Source organism: Furipterus horrens, unplaced genomic scaffold (genome assembly GCF_987537825.1).
Source record: "Furipterus horrens unplaced genomic scaffold, mFurHor1.1.pri manual_scaffold_6, whole genome shotgun sequence".
NCBI lineage: Eukaryota > Metazoa > Chordata > Mammalia > Chiroptera > Furipteridae > Furipterus > Furipterus horrens.
In genome coordinates this window covers 181,565,165-181,587,483 of record NW_028327176.1, presented here as the reverse complement: position 1 = coordinate 181,587,483, position 22,319 = coordinate 181,565,165, and the positions used below count along the sequence as shown (strand labels likewise).

Genomic DNA, 22,319 nt, shown 5'->3' with positions numbered 1-22,319 from the left:
CCACAGTTTTTTAATCTGTTCATCTACTGATGGGCACTTAGGTTGTTTCCAGTACTTGACTATTGTAAATAATACTTTTATGAACATAGGGGTGCATAGGTTCTTTTGAATTGGTGTTCCCAGATGCTTAGGGTATATTCCCAGCAGTGGGATCACTGGGTCATAAGGCAGTTCCATTTTTAATTTTTTGAGGAAATTATACTGTTTCCCACAGTGGCTGCACCAGTCTGCATTCCCACCAACAGTGCACTAGGGTTCCCGTTTCTCCGTTTCTCTGCATCATTGCCAGTGCTTGTTTGTTGATTTATTAATGATGGCCATTCTGACCGGTGTGAAGGGGTATCTCATTGTGGTTTTAGTTTGCATCTTTCTGATGATTGGTGACATTGAGCATCTTTTCTTATGTCTTATGGACCCTCTGTATGTCCTCCTTGGAGAAGTGTTCATTCGGGTGCTTTGCCCATTTTTTAATTGGGTTGTCTGTTTTCTTGGTGTTGAGTCATATAAGTTCTTTATAGATTTTGGAGACTGAAACCTTGTTTGATGTATCATTGGCAAATATGTTTTCCCATATGTTTTCCCTTTTCATTTTGATGATGTTACCTTTCATTGAGCAGAAACTTTTTAATTTGATGTCGTCCCATTTATTTATTTTTTCCTGTATTTCCCTTGCCCTAAGAGATATATCGTCAAAAATATTGCTATGTGAGATATCTGAAATTTTCCTGCCTATGTTTTCCTCTAGGACTTTTGTGGTATCACAACTTATATTTAAGTCTTTTATCCGTTTTGAGTTGGATGGTGTATGGTGTAACTGGTGGTGTAGTTTCATTTTTTGCATGTACCTTTCCAGTTCTCCCAACACAATTTATTGAAGAGGCTAGTTTTACTCTATTGTATGTCCATGTCCCCTTTTTCAAATATTAATTGACCATAGAGATCTGGGCTTATTGATCCATATCACTTTAACCTCTGTCCTAAGGAACATAGTACCCACCTTCTGCTTTAGTATAGGATTGCTGATTTTTAGCTCTTCTGCCCACCAACATTTCCTATTAATCTTGCTTCCTATAACCCTCTGATACTGGGCTGTGTGGATGTGATTACCTTCTCTTGTCTATTTGACAGAGCATCTCTTTGGTCCTGTACCTGACATGTAGCGAATCTGATTGGTAGTCCTCCTTGTCTGCCATCATCCTCTTTGTCCTGTCCATTAACTAAACATTCTATGTTGTTAAACCCAAGAAATTTGCTTGGCATGTTTTTCACAGAAAACCTCATCCCAGAGTAAACAGTTTAAATATGCAACATGTAATAGCCATTATGGTCTCTGTTAGCCTTAAATTCTGTTGCATCACTTTACCTTAGCCATAGGTGGAGTGGGGAAGGAAGGTGTCAGAAGCACAATTTTAGGAAATGCCTCTGGCAAGATCGGATAAGCTAGGTAGAGAGGTCCCCACAGGGAAGTTATCTCTATTCATCCATGAGACACATCTATTTAGGTATCCCACTAAGACACAAAAAGAGTCAAAAATAATGATTTTCTTTGCCGATCTGCTCAGCTTTCCTGTGATCCCTTGTGATGCTTTCATTTTTTAATTCCCATGCTTGAGCCTTCATTCATTTTCAGCATCTCCCCATAATTCACAAGTACTCCCAGCAGTTCTTCCACCGCATATTTCAGATTTCTTTTTATTTCCAAAGCTCTCAAAAGCACTCAGATCTTCCTGACTTTGACCTTCACAGAGTTGTCTACAGTTAATAAATAATAGTAATCATCATCAGTATCAATGAAGCTGACATTTATCAAGTGCCTACTCTGATGCTTTATATCCACATCCTACTAAGTACAAAGACTTTTATAGTTTCTCTTTTATAGTTTCAGGGAAGATGAATTTAGTACATATTGAAGACCTACTCTTTGCCAAACAGTATGCTAGGTACTTGAAATAGTCATTTATTCCTTATATTGCAACTCTTGAAAGTAGTTACTATCTCAGTTTTACAGATTTAAAAACTGACTTAGAAAATTAAGACTTGACCAGGTGGCAGAATTATAATACAAACCAAGATTTTTCTAACTTCAAAATGCACATGCTTCCTACTGTTCACACTGCCTTCCAAAAACTGTATCTAACATTCTACATTTGTTCTGCAGATATTTGATAAGACTTATGTGCCATACACTGAGGATGCAATCTCATACCTTTTAACTTTTTAAAAAAAAATTTGTTTATTTACTTTCAGAGAGAGGGGAAGGGAGGGAGAAAGATAGTGAGAGAAACATTGATGTGCAAGAGAGACATCGACTGGTTGCCCATTGAGTGCCCCCAACTGGGGACTCGGCCCACAACCCAGGCCCTGACTGGGACTGAACTGACTAGCAGGCCCTTGCTCCATCCACTGAGCCACACCAGCCAGGACAGTCTCATGCCTTTTAGATGCAAGTCCTACTCTCAAAGAATTTAGTCTAGTAGAGATAAGACATATATCAGTGACTGTAATTCAAAGAAGGCAAGTGCCTTGAGAGGGAAGCTCCCAGTAAAGTGCCTGGGGACTTTTGAAGGGGGCGAGTTTATTTTGAACTGAGAAGTTCAGAGGTAGACGAACTGGGACAACTGCCATCTGAGCTGGGCTTTGACACAGTGGTAGGGTTTGGCTTTGGGAACTAAGAAATGTCTTTGAAGGATTGGAAATAGCATGAGCAAATGTATAGAGCCGGAAAGTGCAGTGGGTGTGTGCTTGTGAGCTTATGGAGGGAGCCTCCGCAGGGATACTTCTAAAAAACTCTCTGTAGTACTTATGTTTAAGAGACGTAGAATATGAAATGTTTCTTTCTTTCTTTTTTTAGCTTACAATTGAGCATGAGTCTTCTTATGATTAGTGAGAATGTAAAATTGGCTCGTGAATATGCGTTGCTGGGAAACTATGACTCCGCGATGGTCTACTATCAGGGAGTTCTTGACCAAATGAACACGTATCTCTACTCAGTCAAAGACACGTACCTCCAGCAGAAATGGCAACAGGTGAGAATCATGATCCGTGTGCTTTTTAAGTGGTGTAAGTACTCAGAAGATTTTGATAGATTGTCAGTGTTTTTGCAGTTACATATTGAGAGTGTACCACTTTTTAAATGGATTTGTATATAATGTTACTTGAAAATTGATTTATTATTTTAGTAATAGTCTGTATTCACCATCATCAGTGTTATAAGTTCTATTCAATTATTCTAATTGTTGGAGTCAAATGGATTTTTTAAATAATTGTTTTCAATTCTTTTTCTAGATAATGTTTTTATGTGGTAAAATTAAGAGTTGATTTTATTAAGCCATTTTTGAAACTACAGATAACATCTGAATTTCTGGCTGCTGTATTTTCTATAGAACATTATAAAGCAGACCATATTTGAATCCCATTTGAGGAACTTCAGTCACTGAGGAACAATAGAAATTTACAGGTGGAAACTAGTAGAACTCATAGGTCCAGTTTAAGGTGGCATTTATAACAAGGTTCAGCTATGCCACAGAGGAAAGAAATGTTACAGAAATTAATAGTCTTTTTGAGCTGGTCTTCTAGGTAGAATATTATCTCTCAGATTCTACTGAACTGCTTTTTTGATAGTATTCCATATTTATCCTTAATTTCTTTAAGAGGGAAAATATCCTACCTCTTTAAATTTAACTTCTTTCCCTAAATCTGACTCTGCATATCTCTGACATTACCAAAATGGGAAAATATTTCATTTCATAAGGAGTCTTGTTTGTCATTGAAAGACTTCTAAGATCTTTGTTCTTAGGCTAGAAACTTTTACTTAAAAAGTCTAAGCTTTTTGATAAAGATACTTAAGTCATTTAAAATTTTCTTTTTAAAATTTTATGTATTGATTTTAGAGAACAAGGAAAGGAGAGCGCGAACGAGGAACACTGGTCTGTTGTTCCCCTTATTTATGTGCTCATTGGTTGGTTCTTGTACATGCCCTGACCAGGGATTGAACCTGGGCTTATTAGGATGACGCTCTAACCAACGAACTACCTGGCCAGAGTCTTAAGTCACTTAGTTTTAAGACAAAACATTACCAACTTCATTTCAGCATTTTGTGTGTGCATGTATGTGTGCGTGTGTCTAGTTTTTAAATTGAGTCAAGGTTGCTTTTAAAAAATATCTCGGTGATATGTGAATGAGCCATTTATCTTCTGAAGCCATATTTTCCAAATTGCAATCCACTAATGAGTTATGAAATTAGTGGATTCTGATCAGCATTTAAAAAGTTAACTAGCAAAATAGCATTAAAAAACAATCAAAGCGCAACTTGCAAAAGCATTATCTTTATCAAACTTTAAAGTTACAGCTAACTTCTCAATTTGTTATGCATTTGAAAACTACCATAAGTCAGTAACTTGGTTTAATTTGCCAGAATATTTAATTCATTTTATCAAAATTAATTTTGCAATTGAAAACAAAGAAATAATGAACCGTTATTAAAATTTCAGCAGAGTATCTTGGTGTGATTTACTGGCTATATGATGTCAAATGGGGGTTTCTAACATCTCTAATAAATGGTTCTAGTTTAGTCTTAGTAGTTGTTTATTAGTTATAAAAACTAAAAGAGCTGTCTTCCTCTTTGAAACCAGGTTTGGCAGGAAATAAATGTGGAAGCTAAACATGTTAAGGATATCATGAAGACACTAGAGAGCTTTAAATTAGACAGCACGCCATTGAAAGCCGCACAGCATGAGCTTCCGGCCTCTGAGGGAGAAGTCTGGTCCTTGCCAGTACCTGTTGAACGGAGGTAAGTGGAGACCTTTTAGGAAGCAGGTTAGCGCAGGAAACCGATAGCATCAAGTCATATCCAGGAGAGGAACTGGGCTGCTGAGAGACAGGAATGGGAGAGGGATTTTTTTTACTGAGTGGCTTTTAAATTGTGTATTATGTGACTATGAGTCATTTCAGTAAATTAAATTTCAGTGGAAATAAACCAAAATATACTTTTGTGAGGTAAGTTTAAGTAGCAGAGACACCGTTAGTTTGGGAAAATCATGTAACGTTTCTAGCCTTAAGATTTGTCTCATGTACAGTGAGGGAGTCAGACAAAAACTGGTTCTCAGGCTATTACAGAATACTGCTATTTATCAAGCTGTACTGCTGCTAAATTGAAAAATGGGCTTTTTAATTCACAGAAATAAAGAAAAGATAAAATGTCCTCAATCTTAGGTTTGTCTCTGGTATTTTTCCCCCAGCTTCCTATGACACGGGGCCAGGAAATAAGCAGGTACTGAGAGGCTGTAAAGAGCCTGCCGTGCTTGGTTTCACTGCATGTGGCTGAGCTCACGAGCATGCCGGTGCGCGTCACTGACCCAGAGCACTCACGTCATAGATTCCGACTTTGTGCTGTGGGTATAAATATGTGGATGTGTCTTAGCATTCTGCAGAGGGCGTTTATGACCTGCAGGTATTTTGTCCCCTTCCCAGTCTGAGAACCTTCCACTAAGCCATTCCTCGAGTGCTTTTCAGTGTGACGTTCTGTCGTTGTGAGCACTCAGTGTTCTCAGCACTGTCACGGGCTACACCTGTTATTTATTTCTTAGAGTAGACCTTCCAAATTTGTTGTATTTTCCCTATATTTCAGGTAAGGTAGGTGAGGTACAGTGAGCTTATCTAAGTTATCTCCATATCACAAAGCTGATAACTGGTGCAGCTAGGATTTGATCCCAGATATATTTGACTATGAAGTTGGTGTTCTTTGTCATACCAGTCATTCCCAAGCTCTAGCATACACAGAGATCTCTCGGGGGCACTCATTAAAAACGTAGATTCTGGGGTTTCACTCCCAGAGAGTCTGATACAGTAGATAGCAGGCGATTCTTACTTCGAGAGGAGTCTGCAGGTGATACTGATACAGGTGGTCCATCTCTCACGTAAAGGAGCACCCTACCAAAGTGTTCCCTTTCCGGCTTAAGATCAACTAGTGGGTATTGATTGTTTCTTAGTCATTTTTTTCTTCTGATCCAGATAAAAGTACTAATATCCTGTTACTGACCATCTTTCTAATATTTACTAAATTTCTCCCATTCTCATAAGCACTTTTATATAATATTTGGTTGTATTTTATTTTATTTTTTAAATTAATTTTTATGGTTTTTCTATTAAGTTGTCCCACTTTTTCCCCCATTGCTCCGCCCCCCAGCCCACCCCTTCTCCCACAGTCAGTCCCCACCCCGTTGTCCATGTCCATGGGTCATCTATACTATTCCTATGGTTGTATTTTAGAATTCATGAAAAAAAATAAGTACAGGATATAGGCTCATTGAAGAAAAATAGGAAAATGCGTAATAATAGAGAGGAAATCGTGGAATCATTCTAGTGCATCTGCTAGTCTTCTATGCATTGTTTATATAGTTGTAGTTGTGCTGCATTCATAATTGATAACTTTTTGCCCTATTTATTTTTATTTTCTTTATTTAAAAAAAGATTTCATTTATTTATTTTTAGAAAGAGGGGAAGGAGAGAGAAAGAGAGGGAGAGAAACATCAGTTACATTGCTTCTGGGGACCTGGCCTGCCCTGACTGGGAATCGAACCAGTGACCTTTAAGTTCTCAGGCCGATGCTCAGTCCACTGAGCCACACCAGCCAGGGCAGCCCTGTTTTTGTAAAAAAAAAAAATTTTTAAATAATAGACAACAATTATTACACACCAATGTGTTGGGTACTGTGTTAATGCTTTACATATATTATTCTTTTTTTTTTTTCTTACAAATGCTAGGTCAAGATTATTCATTATTTCATGGAGACTTCAGTGTTAGAGAATATAACTTAATTTTTAAAAATAATTTTATATGCTTTATTGATTATGCTGTTACAGTTGTCCCAATTTCTCTTCCCTCTGCTCCCCTCCACCCAGTGACACCCTTCCCTCCAGTGGCCCACCCCCTTAGTCCATGGCCATTGGTTGTGCATATAGTTCTTCTCAACATCTTCCTATCTACTCAACTCCTTCCTACTATGCTTCTTAATTTCTGCACTATCTCCCTCCCTTCCCTCTTCCCACTCCCCACTGACCTCCCCCCATAATGTTCTCCATACCTATAATTCTTTTCCCACTCTTGTTACCTACTTAGTTTGCCTTTGTTTTGATTCCCTAGCTTCTGTTGTTGGTTGTTGTGATACACTTTTCATTTTAATGTTCATAGTTTTGATCCTCTTTATCCTAAACAAGTCCCTTTAACATTTCATATAACAGTGGTTTGGATCTAATGAACTCCTTCAGTTTCCTTTGTCCTGGAAGCACTTTCTCTGCCCTTCTATTCTGAATGACAGCTTCACTGGATAGAGTAATCGTGGCTGTAGATTTTTGATTTTCACTACTTTGAATATTTCTTGCGAGTCCGTTCTTGCCTGCAGAGTCTCCTTTGAGAAATCAGCTGATAGTCTAATTGGGACCCCTTTGTACATAATTCTCTTCTCTCTTGTTGCTTTTAAGATTCTCTCTTTATCCTTAATTTTTGACATTTTGATTATAATGTGTCTTGGTGTGGTTCTCCCTGGGTCCATTTTTTTTGGAACTCTGTGCTTCCTGGACCTGTAAGTCTTATTTCCTTCCCCAAGTTAGGGAAGTTCTGCTTCATTATTTTGTCACATAATTTTTCAATTTGTAGTTCTTCTTCACCTTCTGGCAATCCTATAATTTGGATGTTTTCTCTTTTATAGTTGTCCCTGAGGTTTCTGAGCCTCTCCTCATTTTCCTCACTTTTTGTTTCCTGTTTCTGCACTGGTTGACTATTTGTTCCTTCCTTATGTTCCGATTTGTTGATTTGATCCCTGGTTTTCTTTCCCTCACCACTAGTTTTGTATGTGTTTTCATTCATTTCAGCATGACTAGCCTTCATTCCTTCCCTGTCTTGTTTAAGATCTGCTGTTAGGTCTATCACATATATTATTCTTAAAACAATCTTAGAAGGTAGATACTAATTTTTTGGCCCCGATTTCTGATGAGGAAACTTGAGCTTAGATAGGCTAAGTAATTTGCTCTTCATGTTGTAAACACTTGTGATTTATAAGCCACCTCAGGCCTTTGTCTCTGCTGCTTTCTAAGGACTTTTGCTGCTCTTCTGAGTAGCATAGTTAACTGTGCTCCTATTGGTTGTTATCCCTTTCTTTTTGTTATTATAAATAAAGCTGCAATGGATTTCTGAGTGCAGCTTTTTCTACATTTATGATTACTTTTTTCTTAATTTCAGAAGTAGAATAGTAAATGAATCACAGTTTATTTTTTTAAGTAGTGTTTTACTCCTATTTACTTTCTCTTTTTTTTCCTTCTGAAGAGTCATCCCTTGGCCCCTGTATTAGTTTGCTAAGGTTGCCATAGCAAAACACTGTAGACTCAGTGGCTTGAACAACAGAAGTTGATTTCTCAGAGTTCTGGAAGTGGGACAGTCCAAGATCAAGGTGTTTGTTGATTCTGTTCCTGGTGAGGACTGTCCCTGAGCAGGCAGTCACCTCTCCGTGCTGTCACATAGCTGAGAGTGAGCAGGTTCTCTGGTGTTTCTTAGAAGGACACCAGTTCTGCCAGACTAGGCCCCCACCCTATGCTTTTTAACTTTAATTACTTCCTTACTGCAAATGGTGACATAATGAATTGGGGGGGGTGTACACAAACATTCATTCTTAACATCTCTGTCATTCCTCTTTGTTATTGGTAAGAATTTTCTAATTAATATATGTTCCCAGCGAAAACTTAGTTGACTTCAATTTTTTTGAGCATTTCTCAAATTTATTACTTTAATTACAAATTTAGATGGTCATGAAGCAAGATTACCTGGAGCTCATGACCTTCCGTCAGTTGGGTCGGCCCACCAGTACCAGTCTCCTTTCCTCCCCTCCAGGAAGTGAGCAACTTCTTTGATTGTCTAGCTCAAAAGAATGCCATCCATACGCTAGGAATCTCATTCTGTACCCCTGGCACTTTCCTAAACAGGATGTTTGACCCTCTAAGTGAATTCTGTTGAATGCAGTTTTCTCCGTCTTGTTAAAATCCCCCCTGAGTGAAAATGAGAAGGAGAATATCAGTAGTGTGTCACAGCTTTTATTAAGTTCTCCCCCAAGGAAAAGACTAAACATGTTGATTAATTACTTGGCACTCAGTTCCCCTCCACATCACAAACCTCTTCACTCCACAGTCTTAACTTCCCCCATCATTCTTCTAAAGCCTTAGAGAAATCCAGTTTCTAAATACCCTGTTGGCATCCTCTTTTGGCTTCCCTCTTCATTTATTTGAGGGATCTCTCCCACTCAGCCCACCCAGACGAGGCCTTCTCCAGCAGCAGAGGTCTCCAAAGAACCTAGAAAAATGTTTGTGTTTGGCTTTAAATTTAATGAACTATTTGATCATGTCAGTCTAACAAACAGAGGCAGGAGGGGTCTCTCTTGTGGATAGTGAGGAATTTCATTAGATGAGCCTTTTCATCTTGGAAATTCTGTGATGATGAACCCAAATAGTGTCCCTCCTGTTGCTTCCTGCCTTCTTTAGTATCTCTTCCCATGTCTGATTTTGGATTCCCTGGATTGCTATTAACTAAAAGCCTCTTTGACATTATTTGCTGCTTATTTCTGTTCATTCATTTTGTTTGCTCCTTTAACTGGATAGCCTTCAATGCTTTATTGTTCTGTTGGTTGTCATTTGTACTCATGCTTAAGAGAGCTTATTTTTCCTTCAGCTCTGTTGGTGATTCTAACCTTGTCATCACTTAAATTTTAGTCTGCTAAAATTTAAGAACCGATTTAACTGATTTAAAGTACAGATTCAACTGATCCAGTAATCTTTTCTAGAGCTGTACACCAAAATATTTGTATAAGGAGGTTTATCAAAGCCTTTTAGAGTAAAGATTACAAATAGTTTAAAAATTGGTAGGTGTGATTATTTTAAAATGTCTTTTAAAAGTCAGCTGGTGTTCTTCTAATATCTTCTCATCTCACAAAATAAAACCCAAAGTGCTCATCATGTCCTTCAATGGACAATAATATCTGACCCCCACTACCTCTGTGAGTGAAGCTCCTAAACTCTCTCCCTGGGCCTCCTTGAGCAAGCCAGACACAAATGTTCCTTTGCACTTGCCTTTCCTTCGGCTCAGGTGTTTGATGGCTTGTTCTCTCATGTCTTCTGGTCTCTCCTTAATGTCTCCTCAGAAAGGCTGTCTCAATCACCCTGCTTAAAGTACCCAGCCCCTCAGCATCTTGTAGCCCTTGGCCCTTCTTTATTTTTTAGATGGTACATAGCCCCTTCTGATGTACTGTTTAGTTCTTCTTTGAAGCCCCACCCACACATTCACACCTGGATGTTAAGCCTGAGAGTAAAGGCTTTCATTTAAATTATTAAAAAAATTTTTATCTCTAATGCAATGGATGGTGCCTGTCAATAGGATAATGGTTTCAATTTTGTTTAAATGAAAGGCAACCTCAAGAAAAGAGGCCAATAGGAGGTTAACTCAGGCTAGGGTTTACAGGTGGCTTTAAAAATTTATTTATACTTTATTATATTTTAGTGTCTGTTTTGTATTATTTTTTTTAGTGAAGGACAAATAAATATATATGTTAACGGAATATTTCCACATGACTATCCAAGTTTCTAAATCCCAAATTGAATCATTGTTCTTTCCACATATACGTTGGTTTGGCTTTACCATCCTCCCAAATTCTCATTGTCAGCTTCCTGTATCCAGTGATGTCTTTTTTAGAAGCGTGTCTCTTGGATTCTTATTGTTACTGCCTGAAGCCGAGCTCTCATCTTGTGCCTTGATGACATTTGTAACGTACAAACATCTCTCTGCTTTCTGTGTTTTCTTTATCGGTGTGTCTTGTTAAGTTTTAGACTAATCTTTCTAACAGCTTCTCAGTGGCGCTCAGCTAAAAGCCAGGCCTCTTGAACTGGTTGGTGTTCAGATCTTCTGCTTACCGAACCACCTTACCCATTCAGTATCATCTCTTAATGCTCACCATCATCTTTATCGCGTCTTTATATTCCTTTATGTAGATTAAGCTCATTTTTATGTTTTCTTCTTTGCTGATTTTCTTGGCTGCAATTGCACCCTCTTGTTTGGTTCAACGCCTGTTATTTCCAGGCCCAGTTCATTGTGTCTTCATGAGGCCTTTGCTGTAGCACCGTGTCTGTTTTATGTCTTCTCGTACACTCGCCTGTCTTCTTTCTTAACTGTACCTGAGGTATTTGAGGATAGGGTTCCTCTTCTTTTTGTATTGCTTATTTTCACTGCCCCAACCAAGTCTAGGAGCACAGTAAGAAACTAAAAAGTGTTTGAGAGCTCTGAGCCTTGCCACAGAAATGAAAATGAGATGAGGTGACAGATGTAAATGTAAAGCCCCATATTCATAGCGAGTGCTTATATCTGTTTTGTAACGGGGAAATGGTTAAACGTTGTGAACTAAAACATGAGAACTGACACATTCTAAATAAAATTGCGTACACACCAGTGGATATGTGGGAATTCCACATCTGCACTGTATTCTGATTAATATTGTCTGCGCTGATAATTGCTGTGCTTTCAGTTTCCAAGAATCAGACTAATTTCTCAATTCCTTCTTGGTATGCCTCTGCTAATTTCCTTTCAAAGGAGAGGTGGCAGTCACTTGCCTGTCATTACCGCTAGCATATAACCATACTGCATTTCATCCCTCTCTCCCATGAAGTCACCGCACATAGCTGTGTCACATTAAACGTTAGAGCTTAGATTTCAATGACCGTAAGTTTATTCACTGCTGTCTTGTGTTCAGTTATTGCCTTGGCTTCTTTAGTTCATAGTCTCTTTCACACTATTTGTGTTCATCTATAGTTGGACCAACTGCAGGTGTTGATTATGTTGTTAATGATGTTGTGTTTGATTAGACCCTCGCCAGGTCCTAGAAAACGCCAGTCTTCTCAGAACAGTGACCCTAAACCGCACGGTAACCGTCCGAGTACAACTGTCAGAGTTCATCGTCCATTGGCACACAGTCTTCACAATGACAAAGGGAAGGCTGTTCGTTGTCGGGAAAAGAAGGAACAGAATAAAGGAAGAGAGGAAAAGGTAAATGTTCCTGACCTTCGTAAGTGAAAAAGTAAAAACGAAGACTGTACAGACTTTAATCATTAAAACTGCCAGGCTATGATGAAACCTTAGTCATACTCCGCCTAGGCTAGGATTTTTCCCACTAACTAGTCAACAAATATTTTTGGTTGGTTTTTGAAACTTTGTATTTTGATATAATTTTAGACTTGCAAATAAGTTGAAGAAATGATATAAGGAAATTCCATGTATTTTTTTATCCATTAATTATTAATATTTTTCCTCCTTTGTTTTATCATTTACTCTCTGTATACCTTGGGGTTTTTTTTTTTAAGCATTGAGAGTAAGTTGTAATGATTATGCCCTTTAATGTTTAATTACTTTGGAGAGTATTTCCTAAGTACTAGGATGTTCTTTTACTTAAACTCAATGCAGTTATCAAAAGCTATAAATTTTACATTGACCCAGTACTGTTATGTAACCCACAGAACTTAATAAAATGTAGGCAGTTATCTTATGTCATTCATAGCTTTTTCTGCCTTGTCCAGGACCCAATATAGAGCCATACACTGCATTTAGCTCTCATCTTTCTTCAATCTGTTTTAATGTGAACATTTCCTCAGCCTTTGTCTTTTTTGGTCTGACATTTTTATTTTTTTATTTTTAAAGATTTTATTTATTTATTTTTAGAGAGGTGGGAAGGGAGGGAGAAAGAGAGGGAGAGAAACACCAATGTGTGGTTGCCCCTTGCTGGCCCCCAACTGGGGACCTGGCCCACAACTGAGACACGTGCCCTGACTGGGAATCAAACTGGCAGCCTTTCAGTTCACAGGCCGGTGCTCAGTCCACTGCGCCACAGTAGCCAGGGCAGAAGGGAAGTTTTAATCTTCTCAGTGTATCATATAAAGAGGCCCAGGATGTTTATTTGTTCTGTTGCTCATGATAAATTGGATCATTTGGTTAGGTGGTATCTGCCTGACCTCTCCACTGCAAAGTTTCCTTTTTCCCTTTATAATAATTTGTGGATAGATACTTTGAGTCTGCAAATACTCTATTTCTCATTAAAATTTCATCTCCTTTGTCTAGCATGCAGTGATTCTTGGCTGCATCAATTATTCCTATGATGATTGCAAAATCATGATTTTCTAATGCCATTATTTCTTCTACATTAATTAATTGGTACTTCACGGTGAGGAAGAGCTTTGTTCTTCTTACCCTTTATTTAATTATATCATATGGATACTTATTTTATTCAGTGAGTTATAATCTGTTACTATCATCATTTGATCCTTAAATTGTCTAAGATTTGAGGAGTGGGAGATCCTTGAAGCTGGATCCTATATCTTTTTGACATGTGTTCATTGTTCTCCGAGTAGTTCCTCGTTTTCTGGCACATTAGGATGATCCAGACTCATCTTGTATTTCCTGTGTGGTTTCTGTTAGTGAGGAATTGGATTTAGAACCCAAGATTTACCCAGTCAGGGCACATGACTAGGTTACATGTCAGGTCCCCAGTTGGGGGCGCGAGTGAGAGGCAGCCACACAGTGATGTGTCTCTCCCTCTCTTTCTCCTTTCCCCTCTCTCTAAAGATAAATAAACAAACAAATAAATATAAATAAATAAATTAAAAAAAAAAAACCAACCATGATTTAGTGCCAATTAATAGTTTTTGAGGGCTTATAGTCTCCTGTAATAAGAAGCATATGGGAATCTCAGAGCTTAGTTTCTGTACTCTCTGCTTCCAGCTCCTCTGCCCAAGACATGTATCCCGTGACCGTGTTGCAGTAAAGTACAGGGTAACTTGTTTGGCTGGTGGGGCCAGAAGGACCTTTCCACACCACCTGAGCAAAGTGAAAACTTGTGGACAGCAAAATATAAAGCTCCCAGTGCTGCCCACCCACTCCTTTTAAAACCTCACATGAGGTTTTAAATCTCTTGGATTTATAATCTACCTTTGTCATTCTGCATGAGAACCTCATCCAGTAACCAGCAAAGCCATACCTTTAAACACAGCCTTCCTCATTGAGAAAGAGAGGGAGAGAAACATTAATGTGTGGTTGCCTCTCGCATGCCCCCAACTGGGGACCTGGCCCACAACCCAGGCATGTGCCCTGACTGGGAATTGAACCAACGACCCTTTGGTGTGCAGGTTGGTGCTCAATCCACTGAGCCACACCAGCCGGGACTCTACTAATTTCTTTTTGATGTTAAGTCCCTAACTCTGCCTATCCCCAAGTCCCCCAAATTTTCTAAAAGTTTACATTTTACATTTAAGTCCATAATCAATTTTGAGTTAATATTTGTTTATAACGTTAAGACTTAGATCAAAGTTCATTTTTTGCCTATACAGTACATATCCAATTGCTTCTGCCCCATTTGTTGAAAAGGCTCTTTTTCCCTCCATTGACTTACTCTTGTGCCTTTTGTCAAAAATGAGTTGGACATATTTGTGTAGCTCTATTTCTGGGCTCACTATTATGTTTCATTGATAGATCTGTCTGTTTTTCTACCAGTACCACACAGTTCTGGTTACCATTGCTATATTATAAATCTTAATATTTGATAGATTAACACTGGCCAGTATGGCTCAGTTGGTTGAGTATCATCCTGCAAAGCAAGGGGTCACCGGTTCAGTTCTTGATCAGAGCATATTCCTGGGCTGCGAGTTTGATCTCGGTCAGGGAGCATGCGGGAGGCACCTGATCAAAGTTTCTTCTCACACTGATGTTTCTCTCCTTTTCTTTCTCCCTCCCTTCCCCTCTCTCTAGTACATAAAATGTTTTTAAAAAATTGCGTAGACTGGAATCTGGGGATCAGCATTTTTAAATATATATGTTTTTCCTTTTATTTTTAAGTTGAATTTATTGGGGTGATGTTGGTTAATAAAGTTATATAGGTTTCAGGTGTACAGTCCTATAACACATCTTCTGTATATTGTACTGTGTGTTCCCCACCCCAAGTCAAGTCTGCTTCCATCACCATTTACTGCCACTGTGTCTCTTCTGCCTCCCTGCACCCCAGTCTCCAATCCAAACCAATTAAATCAGGATCCTTAAGAATGAGATATTTTACCAAATTTTCCAGATGGTATTATTACACAGCTTGGAGTGAGAATCACTAGATTAAAGAGAGATGCAACTAGAGACAGAAATACCACTTAGAAGGTTGTTATATTAGATGATGTGTAAGATGATGTATGCCTTAAACTAGTTTAGTGACAGTGTGCATGTTTAATATTTATTGGTTATGCCGAGACATTATGTCCTTGGGGGATAAAGTAGTGAATACGTCAAAAATCTTGCTGTTTTCAATTTAAATTCTATTACAGAAAGAAACAATTTGCCCAAAGAAAGGACCTTTCCTGCATAGGAAACCTTTTGTATGAGTAATCAATCAACAATTCTGGTTGATAAACAAAGCCATGATACTCGAAGTGGGCTGCCTGCAGGAAGACCATACCAGAGTTTCTATTTATAATTTAGTTTTACAGTGATCTAGTATTAGTATTGTGTCTCTAGTATTGTAATGTACATGTATGTAATTTACAAAGTATTATCTGTATATTGGGAGTACAGGCTCAAGTTTTATTAATGCCAGTATTTCATTTAAAAAGTTTGGGACTCAGTACTCTAGAGTCCTTTGAACTGCTCAAAAGAAAAAAAGAAGTCGAATTTAATTGTATGTAAAGCCGCATAATACTCATATCTAAACACTAGCAATACAGAAATGTTACGTAACAGAGGGGGTGGCTGCGGAAATTGTTTTAATTTAATTTAATTTATTTACCCTCCTGCAAGGACACGCTCATTGAGTTTAGAGAGAGGTGAAGGGAGTGAGAAAGAGAGGGAGGGAAATGTCAATGTGAGAGAGGAACATCAGTCTGTTGCCTCCTGCACGTCTGGGACTGAACCCACACCGAGGCATGTGCTCTGATCAGGAATTGAACCCATGACCTTTCAATGTACAGGATGATGCTCCAACCAACTGAACCATACCAGCCAGGGCAGAAATTGCTTTTCTTAAGGGCTTTACTTTTAAACAATTCCAGAGGCGCTACCTATATAGGTGTTAATAAAAATTGAAAAAAACGTTCTTCGGTGTTGTTTGCTGGTTTGGAAAACCAGAACAACTCTGGTTTTACTGTCTCTATGTTCAGACACCAACCACAGTCCTACTGGTTGTACTGCTTGGTACGTAATCAGCAGAATCCTCCGAGTGCAAGGTCTGAGCAGAGCAGAACAACTTGGCACCTGGTAAACTCAGCCCAGGGATAACAGTGCTGTTTCTGGCTGATCGGCGCTCAGCAAGAGAGACTTCGCTAAAGCTAAAAAAAAAAAAAAAATAATAATAATGGGTAGACTGATTCATCCCATTTTATTTTTACTTTTCAAAATTGTTTTAGCTATTCTTGTTCCTTTCTTCTACTTTATAAGTTTTAGAATCAGCTTTCCTACATCTAAAAAGAACCTTGCTCAGATTTTGACAGGAATTTTGTTAAACCTTTATGCCTATTTATGGAAAATTAGCATCCATATTATGTGGTGTCTTATAATTCATGAACATGTTTTTTTAAATCTCCATTTATTTGGATCTTTGGATTCTTTCATCAGCATTGTGTAGTTTTCAGAATACAGGTCTCACGTGTTTTGTTAGATTTTATACCTATTTCACTTTTTTAAGTGATTGTAAGTGGTATTGTACTTTTAATTTCATTGTCCACATATTTATTGCCAGTGTATAAAAATAAAATTTACTGTTTAAAATTATTTTTTAAATTATGGTTAAAATATATGTCACATAAAGCGTACCGTTTTAATCACTTACAGTCAGCGGTGCAGTGCGGTTCGGTACCCCGCGTCGTGTGGACTGCCCCCCCCACCCGTCCGCAGGACGGTTCAGTTGTACAACACTGAAACTCCGCCCGCTCACCATCCCTCCCTGTGAAGGAGAGCGCCGCTTTCTGTCCACTCAGCAGTGCTCCAGGTGTGCAGGGGCTTCTGTGACAACAGTTTAACTCAATTTCGACACTTTTCTCCCTGGAGTTAGCATCGGATTCCACAGGCTGAGGGCTCAGTCCCATAAGACTGCCTGCCCCCATGTCGGATGGCAGTTGGGAGTCCAGTTGTCGCCTGTGTCTCTGACCAACTGGGATAAAGTGGAGATTGCCGTGACTCTGTCCTTGGGCCCGATAATTTGCTAGAGCACCGCACAGAACTCAGGAGAACAGTTTACTTCCTAGATTCCTGGTTTAGTACAAAGGATACAGCTCAGAAACAGCCAGACGGAAGGGGTGCGGAGGGCAAGGTGTGTGGGAAGGGGCCCACCAGGCCCTCTCCCGACTGATGAACTCTTTTAATTGGATTTTGTGTTTACAGTGGTGCCAGCTTTTAAAATAACTGGTTTTAAACCCAGGGACTTACCTCCTGGTTAAGTGGTCCATCTTTGACTTCATTTTGTGTATCAGAACGGAGTCTGCATTCTTTTTATTTATTTATTTATTTATGTATCTATCTATCTATTTATTTTCAGAGAGGGGGAATGGAGGGAGAGACAGAGGGAGAGAAACATCGATTAGTTGCCTCTCTTGTGCCCCCAACCAGGGAGCTGGCCCACAACCCAGGCATGCGCCCCCAACTGGGAATCGAACCAGTGACCTTTCAGTTCACAGGCTGGGGTCCAGTCCACTTAGCCACACCAGCCACAGCAGGAGTCTACATTCTTTTTAATCTCTCTGCTACTTTCTTTCACCTCCTAGTAGCTATTAGTATTTTCACTTAGAGCAAGTTATTGCATCAATGTGTACCTAAAAGGAAATTGTACTAGTTCAGATAATTCAAAAAACTTCTATTAAAAATGTCAACCATTGAAATTCTGTAACTTCTCTTTCCTGACGGATTATAGAATTGTTTCTCCTTTCTGCCTTGCTTAAATTTGTTTTGCTTTGTCTGCAAACATTCCCTCAACACTATTCTGTGGGAGAAAAAAAAGCAAGAACTAGGAAGTTCCTTCTATTTGTGTCTTCTTAAGCTCATAGTGTACATTTCCAGTAGTCAGAAATAGTGTCTTCTTTCTACCCCCACAGCTGCTAGCACAGAATAGATTCTTGGTAAATGTCTGTGAATAAATAACAACTTCATAAATACTTAGAAGAAAAGATAAACCTCTCTTCTTTTAGATGTTTAACAATACCTTCCTTGTACTTTTTATGTTCATATTGGATACTGAATAGTCTATAATTTGTGAGATAGATACTTATTTGGTCATCTAGTTTAAAACTTTGAATATTATAAATATTGGTTAAGTCTAGACATTAATAATGACTAGACAGCACCATTGACAAATCATCATGTTATGGGCAAAAAAGTGTTATGGAGATGGGGTAACAATCCCAGTACCAGATTGAGTAAATGATTATTTATGCTAACGCAGAGCTTCACAAATTTTCTTGGCTCATAAAATTCATGTCTCAGTAATTTTTTCACAGCACTCTAGGACAAAAAGAGTACCTATCTATTCATGAAGAATTAGGTTTAAAGAACTGTTTATGTTCTAACAACGCCTATTGGGCACTATAGAGTTTCTCGGACCTTGGAGTCGGAGTGGACATTCTACTCTGACTCCTTTTCCACAGTGATTTTTCCCACTATATCTTTTATCACAGCAACTGCCAAAAACCTAACCTCCCAAAATACAGCATTTCTGAAAGGAATATAGCAGTCCTCATGTACTGTAGGAACTGTGAACTACTTCGAGCTGGTAGTGCATCCAAAAATTTAAAACATCCTTCAGTTCCCTGTGAGTTTGCCATTGTGCCCTGGAATATTTCAGTATATAGTGTGGGCTCTGAGGCCCTAATGACTGGCATCACTGAGATGTCTCTTTTGGAGGGAGGGTGGGACTAGTGAAAGGGAATGTTTTAGGAGCATTGATGTGGACTGAGCCATAGTCTTAGCTAAGTAATCCATCTGTCTTCTCTAAAGCTTTGAGGTAAGTGGCACACATGTCTGATGTTCACTAGTGACCACAGTTAATCTCAGTATTAATGTTTTTATTCTCATCAGTTCACATGCATATTTCTGTTTTTAACACCTTTGCCATGCTTTTCATGTAAAACTTAAAATGGAGTATGAAACTCTGATGTATATGTAAAAGGATGACTTATAGGCTTTGATTCTGTCATTACTTGTTCTATTATATTAGCTTTTAAAAAAATATGACTTGAGTCCAGTCTTTGTTTCTGACTCACAGAAACAAAATCTAATTTTTGAGTCAGTCAAAAACTCTTGTTATTTTTTCTCCTAATGTAGAACAAATCACCTGCCGCAGTTACAGAACCAGAGACAAATAAATTTGATAGTACTGGATATGATAAGGACTTAGTAGAAGCTTTGGAAAGAGATATAATTTCTCAGAATCCCAATGTTCGATGGTAAGTTATAATAATTGGGTGCTGTTGATGCCTTTTGGAATGGAAAATGGAACAAATGTGGGCAGGCACTGGAAGTCAGTCCTTGGGGATCCAACCACAGTACACGCAATGAAAGTATGACATGTACTGCCCTGGCTGGTGTGGCTCAGTGGATTGAGTACTGGCCTGCGAACCAAGGGGTCTCTGGTTCAATTCCTACTCATGGCACATGCCTGGGTTGCAGGCCAGGTCCCCAGCTGGGAGCATGTGAGAGGCAACCACACACTGATGTTTCTCTCCCTCACATTCTCCCTCCCTTCCCCTCTCTCTAAAAATAAATAAATGAAATCTTAAAAAAAAAAAAAAGTATGACATATACTGAAAAACTCTGCTTCAGTTTAGGCTGCACCAATATTTTGTCTGAGACTTTTTATTTTTTAAAAATATTTTTTTTTGTTTATTTTAGAGAATGGGGAAGGGAGGGAGAAAGAGGGAAATAAACATTGATGTCTGAGAAAAATATTGATCAGTTGCCTCTTGCACGCCCACAACTGGGGACCTGACCCACAACCAAAGTGTGTGTCCTGACTGGGAATCAAACCGGCAACCTTTCAGTTCACGGGACAGTGCCTAACCCACTGAGCCACACCAGCCAGGGCTGTCTGAGACTTCTTAATTCAATAAATAAATCATAATAAAATAATTTTTATAAAAATCAATACAGAATGGGAATGAGACCACAGAAATTTTATCTTCTTTGTGGGAATCCTCTAATGGTGTGGTGGCAATGATTCCTATGTATGTGTGTTGCTTGTTACCTATACATTTATTCAGTACATGCTGCTTTTATTTCCTATTACTTAGAGCAATGGTTCTTGGCTTCATTAGTATTCTAGCTAATCAAAGAACTGTAATTTATCACAATGAGTCGTAGAAGTTCCTTTTCCCATGAAGTTAAGTATTTTGTTAAAACTTTATTGTGTTATTTTTAAGTGTGGTTTTGGGGATAGTTTAAAAATATTTTTTGATATTTGATATCTATACAATGTATATTCTCATTAAAAATGCCATGTGACCTGGCTGCTGTGGCTCAGTGGATTGCACGCTGGCCTGCCAGCCAAGTGTCACTGGGTCAATTCCCAGTCAGAGCACATGACTAGGTTGCACGTCAGGTCCCCAGTTGGGGCGCGAGTGAGAGGCAGCCACACAGTGATGTTTCTCTCCCTCTCTTTCTCCTTTCCCCTCTCTCTAAAAATAAAATAAACAAACAAATAAATTTTTTAAAAAATGCCGTGTGTACCATAGTATGGTGGTGATTGTAATGGTAATGGTAATCTCGTGGTTGGAGATGACTTCTTAGCAATCTCTAGGATACTCTTTAACTGTGGGGTCTACTTCTTAATAGGGTTGGGGATAAAGCAGCAGTATTGCAACCTGTCTCTGCTCAGTGCCCTTTTTGTTCTTTATGGTTGTTTTTTAAAAATAATTAATTAATTTGTTTGTTTATTTATTTTAGAGAGAGGGGAAGGGAGAAAGAGAGGGAGAGAAACATCACTGTGTGGTTGCTCTCACTCACGCTCCCAACTGGGGACCTGACGTGCAACCTAGTCATGTGCCCTGACTGGGAATCAAACCAGTGACACTTGGGTCACAGGCCGACGCTCAATCCATGAGCCACAGCAGCCAGGGCTTGGTTGTTTTTTAATGGGCTCATTATTTTTAAACATGGAGTTTATGGAATGAGCATTATTAATAAGAGTGGGAATTTAAAATAAGATGGCATAATAATACTTGAGTGGGCCTGTAGGCCTGTGTTCTCATTCGCCAAGCTGAGAATCATGGCTGACATGAACTGGAAGTCCTCCTGGTGCTCTTTCTATGTACCAGTTGGCATGGCCTCATCCCAGTGCCTTAGTTCACTGGTGCTCAGGGAGGGGCTTAGTCTTCTGTCAGCAATGTCAAATCACGGGTTTCCAGTGCTTCTTAAGAATGGCTACAAGGAGTTAAAAATATAATCTAAGAGCGGTTGCTACAATATCTTCTGTTACAGGGATGATATTGCTGATTTGGTAGAAGCTAAAAAGTTGCTTAAGGAAGCTGTGGTGTTACCAATGTGGATGCCAGAATTCTTTAAGGGCATTAGGAGACCGTGGAAAGTAAGTTTATTGCTATTGTGGCATTGTCAAAGTGAATGGCAAGTACATTGCTATAGAAAGCCAATATTTATCTGTATTAGAGGAAGTGAGGGGAAAAAGTAGTAAAGTAGGTAAAGAAAATTGAAATTAAAACATGTATGTTATGTTACTCAGAATTTTGTTTAGACCAAAAGCTGTTTAAAGGTTCCCAGAATAAGAAATAAGTACACTATGATCTTGGACAGATTTAGAATGAGCTTGTATTTGGAAATGTGAACAAGTTGCCTAATGCAAAAACACTCCATTTTATGTCATGTTGCAAACTTGTATCCTATTCTTTTTCTTAAGAAATGAGATGTATCTGCATCTAATGAGGACTTTTTAAAGTCATGGGCCCATCTGAAAAAAGACTGTCAAAAAACTCTTTCTTGGATTTGGAAAAATGTGCTAATGGCTAACTCTGCACCTTTTAACTTTAAAAGTCTTTCAGTGTTAAGTGATAAGCAAAATGCAAAATTATAGACATTCTTTGAGTACAACTATGTAAAAAATAATTTATTTGAGCAAAAATACCAGGTACCAATGATACCTATATTAGGGTGTGATATTGTAATATCAATATTATAATATTGATTGTATTTTTTCTCTTCTCTGAGTTTTAAATTTTTAGCAATGTCATTATACTTTTGTAATGGATAAATTTGTGATAAAGTATCCTTCTATT

The 22,319-nt window shown here is 38.5% G+C and overlaps 1 protein-coding gene across 2 annotated transcripts in view; it reads left to right on the top strand.

Annotated features, from left to right (window-relative positions):
• Positions 1 to 22,319, top strand: part of KATNA1 (katanin catalytic subunit A1) — a 37,392-nt gene that overhangs the window by 8,398 nt on the left and 6,675 nt on the right. The window contains exons 3-7 of one of the 2 annotated variants that reach the window (XM_090279963.1): positions 2,852 to 3,026; positions 4,632 to 4,789; positions 11,892 to 12,072; positions 19,360 to 19,481; positions 21,511 to 21,616. In XM_090279963.1, the coding sequence (XP_090136089.1) occupies positions 2,865 to 3,026; positions 4,632 to 4,789; positions 11,892 to 12,072; positions 19,360 to 19,481; positions 21,511 to 21,616 (729 nt within the window). In that variant the 5' untranslated portion in view covers positions 2,852 to 2,864. Of the gene's footprint in view, positions 1 to 2,851; positions 3,027 to 4,631; positions 4,790 to 5,237; positions 5,270 to 11,891; positions 12,073 to 19,359; positions 19,482 to 21,510; positions 21,617 to 22,319 lie in introns of those variants that run through there. The other variant, XM_090279964.1, reaches the window with a different exon arrangement.